The sequence below is a fragment of the Uloborus diversus genome, chromosome 10, assembly GCF_026930045.1.
Source record: "Uloborus diversus isolate 005 chromosome 10, Udiv.v.3.1, whole genome shotgun sequence".
Lineage (NCBI taxonomy): Eukaryota > Metazoa > Arthropoda > Arachnida > Araneae > Uloboridae > Uloborus > Uloborus diversus.
Window position 1 is genome coordinate 126092775 of NC_072740.1, and position 12738 is coordinate 126105512.

The 12738-nt window shown below is 33.1% G+C and overlaps 1 protein-coding gene across 1 annotated transcript in view; it reads left to right on the forward strand.

The window, feature by feature from the left end:
- LOC129231403 (CD109 antigen-like) overlaps positions 1–12738 on the forward strand; it is a 311980-nt gene that overhangs the window by 264057 nt on the left and 35185 nt on the right. The window contains exons 21-24 of the mRNA XM_054865708.1: positions 2397–2525; positions 8233–8404; positions 9129–9329; positions 9412–9484. Coding sequence (XP_054721683.1) covers positions 2397–2525; positions 8233–8404; positions 9129–9329; positions 9412–9484 — 575 coding nt within the window. The remainder of the gene's footprint in view (positions 1–2396; positions 2526–8232; positions 8405–9128; positions 9330–9411; positions 9485–12738) is intronic.

A 12738-nucleotide genomic window follows, 5' to 3' on the forward strand; every position in this document is an offset into this window, starting at 1 on the left:
AAAATGTTGAAAAAGTAAACTATTTAATTCATCTTAGATTAAATTTAACTTGGAGAAACAGGACTCAAATTAGTGGGGCTAGGATAAATGCAACGCTACTCTCAATATCTCTACTGTACTTTCAACTGCTTTTGGAAATTGAAAGAAAGGTTTTTAAGAAGCAAAAACAAAGCTTCAATTTTGATAGGATCAGAGCATATGGAATCAAAATGAATATGTACTATACCTCTGTTTACTTTAATAACTATGTCAATCTTTCAAATTTTTATTGACATACAAGATAAATCAGGATCATCCATGGCGGTTGAAACCCGCTGAGCCATAAGCAAGTCTGAGCTAAGACCATAGAGTAAAGAAATTCCATAGAGAGGACCTGCTATAAACATAAATATTCTATTTGAAGCAATTGATTCTCAACATGTTGAAACGTACACACCTAAAAATGAGACCAAATAAAAAATCTTTACTATTAGTTGTAACAAAGTTATAAAAGATTATGTCAGGGGCTGACAGTGTACAAATTTTGGTAGTCATAATCATTCATAAAATTATGTTTAAAAATATTATTAGCTATAAAAAGAAAGAAAAAAGTTTTTCATAATTAATTGCAAACCAATCATTATTAAAACCTTGGACACCAGGGCTCAAAAAAGGCTCAGTCAGGGGAAAAAACTGCAATTTTGTTTCTAATTTTATCACTTAATCTCTACATATTTGTAGTATAAAATGAAGTTTCCATTAAATGTTTGTGTGCTTGAACGTGCAAAACTCAAATTACCCGGCCAATTTCGCTGAAATGTTCACTTTGTTTCTTTTAAGCCCGGAAAAGGTTTGCAGACCGGTTTGAAAAAATTTCGAATGGTAGTTCTTTTTTTATTCTAATTTAAGACACAAATTTCAAATTAATTCCAGAAAATGGGGGTGAAAAATTATGCACATGTATTGATATTATATATTGTTGGAAAGGGCAAATTTTTCTGCTTTCTGTGCAATTTTTTCCAATTCTCTAACTTAATAACAGCAGGAGGTACACACATGAATTTGAATTGCTTTTGCAATGTTATGAATATTGATAATAAAAGTGCTTGTGGTCAGAGACCTAAGAAATATAAGAATCTTTTTCAAGTTAATAAATTAACTTCAGTGGATTTTTCAATTATTTTATTGTGCTGACGGTTAATTAGCTTCTTCAAAAAAAAAAAAAAAAAAAAAACATAATAAAATTAGTAAATAAAAGAATTAACGTTTTAGTGTTTCCAAGTTTTTAATTTTTATTCAATCTGGATTTTACTGTTATTAAATTTTTCAATTAATAGTCAGACAACTTGAAATCACTTAAGAATGTGTCAGTATTTGTATCTTTAGTGTTTTGTTAAAAATATGCACTAAAATCGAGAGAATGTTCTGTTTTTTTGGAAAAGATTTTCAAAAGCTTTTTCTTGCCGATAAAGTAGAACCCTTGCAATGTTCTAATGAAATAATAATCATAGAGTTCAAAGCAAAGCTCCTAGGTTAGCAACTGAATTGCCTAACCTACATTATGATTACAGACTATGTATTGCTTGGAGTAAAGGGGAGTCAGTGAAAGCATGATCCAGTTATTAAAACCTTTTAAGTAGAAGATGTTGATGGCTTAAATCTGCACAGATAACACCAGTGGCGGATGCAAGGGGAGGGTCATGGGGGTCATGACCCCCCCCCTAAACTGTTGAACACATAGTATCCATTGACATAGTGTTCAAACACTTTATGAATGAAATTGTAAACGATTTCAGATGTAATTATTTTTGAAAGTAAATATTTGAAATATTACTTCTTTTCATTTCTTATGAAAATAATATTTATTTTTTGTGCCCCATTAAATTGCCTTATTCCTGGCCGATTTAGTGCTTTTTATTGATACTCAAGCAGGGGGGGGGCTGTTCGTTCTTCGGCATGACCCCCCCCCCAAAAATGGTAGTCTGTATCCGCCCCTGGAATTACACACCCAAATTGTCATGGTGTTAAGCTTATTCCCTTGCTAGTTTTAAAATTAGGAAAAAATACTACTTCAATACAGATACAATTTGGCTGAGGTGGCTATGTGGGGATTGTGTCATTGAAAAGTTTGGCCTTTTGGGGGGATGCTCTACCTTTCGAGCGTTGTGAGCCATCTCTCTTATGGAGACAGGGATGACACCCCTGCAGTTAGAAAATTTACTTAACCCAGCTGTTACTTGTAATGAATTGATTAGTTTCAATGAGATACCTTAATATTCACTGGATATTCAGAAATTTATGAAAACTATCCTAGCTGAGTTTGGTGCTGGTGTTTTTCACAGCTTTTGTCATTGTAAAAAAAAGCAAGCAGTTGTTGTGCCCTTATCCAATCTCTAATGTAACGTTTTTCTCATCAGGTGAAGCCTGTAAGCCATGCATTTGTTCATATACCAATCGTTGCTACACAAATCGGTGACATTGAAGTGACAATCATTGGGAGAACACAAGTTGCTAAAGATGTGGCAACAGTCAACATCAAAATTACTGTAAGTATTGTAGTTATATATTTAAAGAATCATTCAGTTACTTAAAAGTGGATTTTAATTATAACTCAATTATGAATTGCATTTAATGTTACTTATTCATTCAAAAGCATGAAATATTGCTCAGTAGAAACTTTTTGCAATACAGAATAACCGAAACATAAATATTTTTAAGGGAGCATTTAATTAGGTAGCCAAAGTGGACATTCTCAATGAGGTACCCCTCCCAATATAAATTTTAAACTATTCACAGTGAATAAGGATTTGAATCTTTTCGAACTAAAATTAAAAAAGTTGTCGTGTGAGTTAGTGGCTTTTTAAAGTTGTGTGTAAAACGCATTTAAAGCTTAGATCCTAGGTAGGCTCATTGAATTTTTTTTTTTTCTAAATCATGCTGTCCTAACGCAGAGGAGAAGTTCCAATGTTATTTACTGGTTATCTCCAAATTTTTTATTTTGGCACTTGTATCCCTTTGCTCTCTTATATCATCACTACCTCATATGCAGCTTGGGCTTGTCCCAAAATAAATTTCTCTGTGTGCTTTTGGATATTTTATTCATATTCAACGCATCTTGCTGCTTTGGCCCCGGTTTGTAACAACAACAACAAGTCACAAAAAAAAATTATTAAATTTATAAGTAACAATGCGTTAACACTTCTTTTAGATTGTAAGTCATATCAGATATGATATTTATGCCCTGTAGTATCTAGGACACGACCAATGCATCAGCCACTTCGGCGCCGATGGTTCAAAAATTTAGCTATTGGCATCAGCGGCCGATGCTAACATGGAGAAAACATCGGCCCACCAACCTTCAAAAACATCTAAATGCCGATGTATGGCCATTGTTTTTTGAAAAAAAGGGGTAAAAGCTATTTTTTTCATTTATCTATTTTTTACTGCATAGTTAAAAGTAAGTACAGCATAGGGCCTGAAGTCAGGCAGTAGCGGGACCTACACCAATTTTGGATTTCAGAGCATGCCAAATTTTGGGTTACTACCGAAATTTTTGCATCATGCATGGCAGACACTTATTAAACAATCACTTTGTTGAGAGTTTTAAGAATTTTAAGCTCTTGAATTGAAGTGACCTCATATGTTAACGTGTTAATGGAAAAATTTTGTGCAAAAAACGAATTTTAAATTTGGGGGATCACGCTATGCTGGGAGATAAAAATTTCTGACATTTTTCTTCCCGGAATCCCACATGTATGTTTAAGAAAAATGATTTTGCTTCAAAGATACTGAATAAAAGCAGATGAAAACACTTTAAAACAATTGAAAATTGATATTGAGGATCAATAAATACCTTTAAAACATATACATCATATTCTTAGTTCTCAAATAATAGCATTGTCCAGATGGTAACATTTGGACATACATCAAACTTCCTACTTAATTTTTTCTAAAATCGCTGTCAAAATAAATAATGTCTTTACAGTTGTCATTTGTGGAAAATATTATCAAAAAATTATTCAGTTTAAGATTGATGCCCTTTAAAAAAAAAAAACATATGGAAATAATTAGAAAAAAGAAATTTTCGATAGTTCATTTGCTCAGTTAACATTTTGAATGTCCAAAATTGTGTCAAAATAAATAATATGTCTTTACTAGGACCGGGTGATATCAGAATTTTAATACCGCGATATATTGCTCTCCAAATATTGATATTTTCGATATATCGTCAAAATGGGGGGGGGGGTTTGCAAAGGATTGAAAAACAACAAAAAACATTTCCAAATATAATAAATACAATTACTTCTCTAATTCAAAACTTTCCTGGAGGGGGGGGGGCGTGCAAATGCTACAGCTCAATGCATGGCAAAAGTGCTTCGCAATGTAAAAGTTTTAAATATGCAATTCAATATTTTGCTTAAATCTTTCAATTTGAGCAGGCTCAAAAATTTGAATGTACTTTGAACTATATTTCGTATTGACATCTCAAATAGTTTATTTTTAGTCATTTAATAGCTCTTGTTTTAAGGCTTTTTACTTCTTAGTTGAGTAACATTAAATAAAATACTAAAAATAAATCTTTAAAGAATGCAGCTATAAATTTTGGAAACTATCACACCATACACCCATTAAGCACACAGAACTATGAAATATACTTCTGGCTTATATGTCACTAGCAGCATTACCCAACGTTGCACAATCTACCTCGAAAATAAACATTTCCCGTCAATTTGTAGAAAACACAATTTTATGACTCAAAATTAAAATTTAGACATCATTGGATTTTTCGTAATCATTCTGCATTTTCTGGCGAAACCCCCCAAGGTGGTCTCCATACATCCCATTTTGATGAAAAAAAAACTTATGTGAATTCCTGAGCATCAAAAGACCACTGCGCCATGTTTGGAAAAAAAAAATCTGACAAAAACTGGGTTTGCATAAAGAAAACCCCTCGTGGGGTGTATTCGCTCCCTCCCCCTTTCCTCACAGCTAGGCGAAAACCCCTCTGACAATTCCTGATCATCAAAGAACCGCTGTGCCAAATTTGGCAAAGATCTGATGAAAACTGAATTTTTATAAAGAACTCCTCTGTGGGAGGGAGGGTGGACCCCATTGCGAACGAAAACTACCCTCAAAGTGAATTCTTGAGCATCAAAGGACCTGTCTGCAAAATTTTTGCAAAAATCCGACGTAAGCTCTATTTGCATAAGGAAAACCTCTGTGGGGTGTTTTCGCCCCTCCGCTCCCTCATCAGGAGGCAAAAAACTCCCTATGAAAATCAAAAATCCGACGAAAACTGGATTCATAAAAGGAAACCCCCGGTGGGAGGGGGGAGGTGCGATTGCGAGCGAAAACTGCCCTATATGAGAATTCTTTAGTAACAAGGGACTTCTATGCAAAATTTTGCAAAAATCCGACGTAAACTGGTTTTTCATAAGGAAAACCTACGTGGGGTGTTCCCCCCCCTCCTCCCTCATCAGTAGGCGAAAAACTCCTTATGAAAATTCCTAAGCATCAAAGAATCGCTGATGCAAATGTGGCAAAGATCCGACGAAAACCGTGGATTCGTGAAAGGAAACCCCCGGTGGGAGGAGGGAAGTCCGATTTTGAACGAAAGCTGCCCTATATTTGAATTCTTGAGTATCAAGGGACCTATATGCAAAATTTTGCAAAAATTTGAAGTAAACTGGATTAGCATAAGGAAAACCTCCAGTGGGGTGTTTTCCCACCTCACCCCCTCCCTTTGCCCCACTCCCTATGAAAATTCCTAATTATCAAAGAACCGCTGTGCCAAATTTGGCAAAGATCCGACGAAAACTGTGGATTCCTAAAAGGAAACCCCCGGTGGGAGGGGGTGGGATGTTGGGATTGTGAGCAAAAACTACCCGATGTGAATTCCTGAGCATCAAAGGACCTCTCTGCCATGTGTGGAAAAAATCCGACAGAAACTTTATTTGCATAAGGAAAACTCCCCTTGTGGTTTATTCGTACCCTCCCCCTTTCCCTGTTAGGTAGGTAAAAAACCCTATGACAATTCCTGACCATCAAAGAATCGCTGTGCCAAATTCGGCAAAGATCCGTCAAAAACTGTGGATACTTAAAAGGAAACCCCCGGTGGGAGGGGGCATGGGGTGATTCCGATTGCGAATGAAAACTACCCTGTGTGAAATATTGAGCATCAAAGGACCTCTCTGCCATGTTTGGCACAAATCTGACGCAAATTCTGAATTTGCATTAATAAAATTGTCATTTGGTTAAATATAATATATAACACATATGAAACTATTGTTTTCCAACGATACACACATTTTGTAATGTTGACTTTTAAAATGCAATCAATTTTCCTTCAGCAGAGCCAATCCAAAATGTATATTGTTAGGTAAATCAATTTTCTCAGCAGTGTCATTATTTCACAAGCAATTTAACAGAAAAACGAATACGAAAATTTCTTCACTTTTTTAATTCCGGTATTGGACGACGACTCTTATAAACTAAACTCAAAAAATACCGAGCAATAGAGCTGCAATGAATCGTTACAGCTTCAAATCCGTTAATGCGTAGAACTTATATAAAAACCCAATATTCACGCATATCGCCGTAAATGCGTAGAACTTATTTAAAATCCCTATTTTCGCGCATCGCTCGGAGCTGCCGACAATATCGAGAATGTATTACCGTTTCAAGTTTTCTTTTAATTTCACTCAGATGAGTTGCACTCCCTCTAGTGAAGTAAATATGTCACGAAAGTTATCTCATTCGGATCGTTTGTTTTTTCATTTTTTTAAAATGAAAATATTTTTGTTCAATATTTTTCTTAAATCTTTTATTTAGCTCAGTATCAATGGCTTATGTGTAATTTGAACTATGAATCCTGTTGATACCTCATAATATTATTTTTTAATTGTTGCATTAAGGTGCTTTTTTAACCAACACATATTCTTTTTTCAGAGCCCACGAGTGGCTATGTCAGCTTTGTCAGAAATTAGGGGCGTGATCCTTGGAAGGGCCTCACTCTGAGTCGTAATAGCATAAGTTTTGAAAACTTTATAGGGGGAGGGGATTCGGAGACCTAACTAACAAGGAGACCACCTTGACCTTCGACGGTGTTGTTAATTTTCCCTTTTACTATAATTAAATATTAAATAACTGTTTGAAGAAGCAGATAATTTCTTGAAATTTCAAACATTTACCCATTTTACTGAACTATTAAAGATTATGTTTTTTTTTGAGTCAGTGTATTTTAATTACTCTGTAATTGAGTCCCGTATTTCCTTTTCAAGCGATATATTGTACAGATAGAAATTTAAGTATTGTTATTGTGGTAGTAGATACATACCAATATATGACGGTACATGGCCCAGCCCTAGTCTTTACTGTTGTCATTTGTGGAAAATATGATCAAAAAATTATTCAATTTAAGGTTTATACCCTTTTTTTTTTTAATGTATGGGAATAATTAAAAAAAAATATATATATTGATAAGCGTATTTGAAAAAATATTTTTTCCATAATTTATGTCAATTCTTGTCTCTTTACAGTATTATAATTTTACTCACAAATATTTGAGTGAATTAAAATAAAAGTTACTTGGTGTTAAAGCTTCAAAGTTTAGGTCTGTGTTTGCTCCCACCTTTTGAGAACTGCCCTTTTAGGGATGGATGGATGTAATAGTTTGAAATTTACATTAAACAGTGATATAAATGTAAGGTGTATAAAATGTCACTTAAGCACAGCTAACCATTAAAAAAATAGCAAAAGTAGCTGAACTAACCTTTAAAAAAGCTCCTGTAAAAAGTTTTTTTGGGGTATGGAAAACCTGGAAAAGTCAGGGAAGTTGAAAATGTTTTTTGAGTAGACACCCTGGATTGGTAACTTGCCGTTTTTTTTTTTTTTTTTTTTAAATCTTTAGATCAAACAATACTAAATTACAATAACTTTTAAAATTTGATGCAAATACAGTTTGGGGGAAATTTCAGGTAAAAATGTTTTATTTGGGAAATTTTTAAAATCAAAAAATTTTCTTCATCCTTTCCATAATGTGCAGAACCTAGCCTAAACTGCATTCATGCCATTTAATGTGTAAAATGCCAGATTAATACAACTAGATGATATTAGAGCCTAAGTCTTTGGATTATTTATTGGGCAAAAGGCTTGATTATTGTGGTCTGATGATTTTTTGAATCATTATGAGCTTTTTTGACATGTTTCACGAAAAATGTTCTTATTAAAAGGAGTTCATATAATTTGTTGTAGCCAGATGGAGTTCCAGTATATTGTCATACCTCCATGTTGCTTGATATGAGAAATGAAGCTTACTTGATTCGATATTTGGATGTGAATGTGACAGAAGACCCAATTATACCGTATGAGGAAACATACCGTCGCTACATCTTTGGTTCTCCAAAAGCAAGTGTTTCACTCATTGGTAAGTTTGATTTTGAAAACAAAAATATTAGCTTGAAAATTTTATCTGTTATCTACTAATTAAGCCGTACTTTAATTAAGAGAGCTTAATATTATATTCCCACTAATCATTAAAATAGCTGATTGTTTGTACAATTAACAAATTACTACTTTGATATTAAATTGGCCCCGATTTTTAAATATAAAAATTTTTTTTCTTTTTTTTAAAAAATTTCCGTGAACATGGCATTGTTATAATTTTTTTTATTTATGAGTAAAGTAATTGGAACTTAGCTGGGCCATTGTTTATAGATATTTCTAGTAGGTAACACTTTCGTGTAAGAATGAAAAAAAAAAAAGAAAACAAAAGGTTTCGAAATTGAAAAATATTTGTGTTAAAAAGTTGGGTTTTCTGAAGAATGACCCACATATTTTAACAAGCTACATTTTCTTCATGTTTTACATGTTTTTCTTCTTTGCTGTTCAAGTGCAAAATGTTCAAATAGATTGTCTTGTCTTTTATTATCACAACATACATTATTTCCCATGTTTATGCTGGTTTTAGTTTATTATTATATGTTTGAAATATTTTGATATTACATTGTAATCATTTTGTAATCAATGTATCATTGTATCTTTTAATAAAAAACTCACCAAAATTAAAAAATTGAACCAGATTTCAACAAGCACTAGCTCTTGTCATTCAATAAAGCTTTCATCTTTGACATTTTGTTCAAAATATATAGGTGATGTTGTTGGAGCCCCTTTCCCTTCTGACCCAAGTTCTCCTGTTGGGTTGAGAGCCTTAAGATTTGCTGAGCCAGTGAAGTCAGGAGAGCACATTATGTTTGATTTTGCTCATACTCTATACACACTGATCTATTTACGTTTAACAAACCAGTTGCCATCTGACACAATGCGTGGTCTCTTGGAGTACTTAAATAAAGGTGAGGTAAAGAAATTGAAATGATTTCCTTTGCTGCATTTTTCATGTCGTTAGCAGTTTCTATATTCTTGCTTGTTTTGTAGCCTACGTGTATCAATCTGTTTTTTATAAAAATGGTGCGTATACAATGTTCAAAGGAGAACAGCCGAGCTTATGGTATGTAATTATTTTTTTCATTTAAATCTTAATTACCCAATATCTTTATTTGTATCTACCTAATATCTCTATTTGTATCTAAAGCACATAGTTCTTTGGGACTTCAATAAACTTAGGTGTTTTAATAATTTGTATGAAACTCTGGCATAGTCACATCAAATTTCCTCACTGAATAATGTTGTCTTCAATTAAACTCCTCATTATTTTAATAGTATTTTATTCTTAATTTTAACATTTAGTGTTTGAAAAGGTGAAGTAGATACAATGTGATTGATTTTAGTTGTCATAACATTTTTTCGGGCAATTTAAAACAAAAAATGTTCTATGCATAATAGAAATTAGCCATTTGTATTTTTCTAAAAACCTTGCAGTTAATAAAATTTTATGATTTAACTTTTGTGACTTAAATGTTGTATAAAACACCAATTGCCAACGTGCCCAATTGAAAACAATGTTGAGAGAATATCATGGGGATGGAGATAGAGTTCTTGGTATTATTAAACAAAAGCACTGCTCTTTGTACTGATGCAGTAACTCTGGCAGCACATTACTTTATTTTGACTCTCAGATATCCCAACTGCAGACCTGTGTGTTTGTATTAATCCCTAAACAATGACAAGAATTTCAGAAAAATGGTCAAAAACAGGGGAATTTTTTTGACTCTTTCATTTTTTCCTTATATCATCATGAAAGTTAGAAAAATGTTTTTTGTTACAGATTTTAAAAAGTAAATGTAATAAGTACTGCTGTTATAATTTTTACACACACATCTTATTCGAATAGACCAAATTAAACAACATTTTGAAACTCAATATGCAATATAACATACAAGCAATAATATGATGTTAATGGGTAAATTTTACAAATCTTTTACAGTATGGTATGTCCCAAAACACAGTACTGTGCACAAGCCTGTGTCGCACTCTTTGCAATAAACTCTTGTCACACATCTTTTTTTTTTTCCTTTTTCATTGGTTTCATGACAGCATATAAAACACTGTCTGGTTGGAGCAGATTTTTTTCCCTGATGGTGGAATGTGTTCTAGGAAGTGTCGACTGTGAGGCGTAGCGAGTTCAGACTAGGACGCCCTGGTCCTGGAAGCTGAACTTTCAACTTATTTTGTTTGACAATTTGTTCAACAATTGCTATTCTGTAGTTTATATTATTTTTCGCACCTCCTGCAGAACTGTACAAAATGAAGGAATTAAGTAATGCTTGATCTAGGAGATGAAAAAATATCTTTTGGAAATATTTTTTACCTTGTTTTCTTGCAACAGGGTAGTCTGTAAGATGTTGATCAACTTTATCAACACCTCCCATTGTGTTGTTATAATCATGAACAACTTTTGGTTTCAATTTCATTTCTTTTTTTTTTATCTTCATACTCAATCATCTCTGCTCTATGGACTGAAGAAATCATGCAAACATCCTTTTTATCGTGCCATTTTATAGCAGTAATTTTTCCACGTTGAAAAGCGATTTTCAACCATGTTTGTTTCAAATTCTTTAATCAGTTCCATCCATCTTTGAAGGAACTGCTAGGGGACTTACCTCATCCAAAATTGTTCCCCTTCTTTCAGGAGACTGGATTTCTTTCTGTAATTTAGTGTTCATCCTGTTGTCCTTGTTTTTGTCTGATCTCTCATTCAGATACTGAAAAATTGGCCAAATTTCATAAAGTTTTGGATTAGGATGCGTCTGTAGATCGATGTCTTCATTGCTCATAAAATGCAGATATCTTTTTATTATTTGAAACCTATTATATGGCATAATATTTCAAAAGAACAGAGTTTCAATTCAATCCTTTTTTGACCAAATCATCTTTACAGCTGGTTTGGTTTTTAATACCTTGTAATATGTGCAAGGCAAGAAAAATCTTAACTTCTCTTTCATTCATGGGAACTCTGCTTTTAACTCTACTTTTTGATTTTATTGTTTGACTGTAAATGCATTGCTCTGCATATCTGATAGTTTCTATGGTAATTATGTGCAACAAATTGCTATCAAAATATTCAATTTCTTGTGTAAATTTGACGTATCAATTGTTGCACCTACTTGTGTTTGCTGAAATGGAAATCTTGGAGGGACAGGAAGAAGATTGTCCAAAGATAACGGATTCCAATCTCTACACAATGAAATATCACTATCATTATCACTTTCGATGTAATCTTCATCACTAGAAATATCAGTGTCCAAAAAAAAATATATTTGTAAATAAACTCACTAAAAACCAGCAAAAACTAAACGAGAAAGCTAAACTGTCCAAGCATGTTTTTGATTGTCTCCGCAGCCGAAACTCCCGCCTTTCACTCCTTCCATGATCGGTAAAAAACTAGTAAAACTAATGTCATCTATTAGGAAAATAGTGAACTGAATATTCTCAAGCCAAAATAACTCTGCTCGGGATTCACAAAAAAGAAATGCAAATTTTTCTCCTGCCCGAACTCAGTTCGGGCTACAGTGCCTTGAGAACAGAGTGGAGACAACAGCGGTGATTCTCCCCCCCCCCCCCGACAAGGGTGGCCGCAACTTTCGTCCAGATGCTACGAGAGAAAACGAGTTGTCATGGAAAAAAAGTGTTATGATAATTGTTTTTCAAAGAGAGAAAATTCGCAAAGTAAATAATGTACTTCCATTGCTTATTGTAACCTGCAATAAAAAAAAAGTTCTTCTTGAAGCAAACATAATATATTTAGCTGTGCGGTTCAAGGCAAATCCGCCAATTCAATATCGATTTTTTAACAAATATATTTTGTCTTAAGTAAAACTTTTGTGCTATGGTTGGTCAAGAAAATTTGATGTATATGTTTTGGCAAGAACCGAGGTATGCATACTTATTTGCTTTATTTTCGTTCAATTTGGATCACAGGCAGCAGAAGTTAATAAACAGATCAGGATTAAGGTTAGTGATTGTTTAGGATAAACAAAAGTAAGAATTCTATTCTTTGACGGCAAAGTAATTTTGATAGTGACTCATTACAAATAGTTTATAAAGTTGCTTGGTACTTTTGAACTTTTATGTTCTCTTTCAGTTTATTTTATTTATTTATTTATTTTTTTTTTGTTACCACAAATGTGAAATAGAAATTTGCAACACATTATTTAAAAGATCTTTAAATCACTAATCATTACTTGTATATCTAGCTTCTTAATTTTAAGGCTATCCAATGAACCAATCTATCAAAAATTTGCTTTTTTACATTAGTAAATCAACAGAGTGTTTTATTTTTTAAATAGAAAGTTGCATCATACT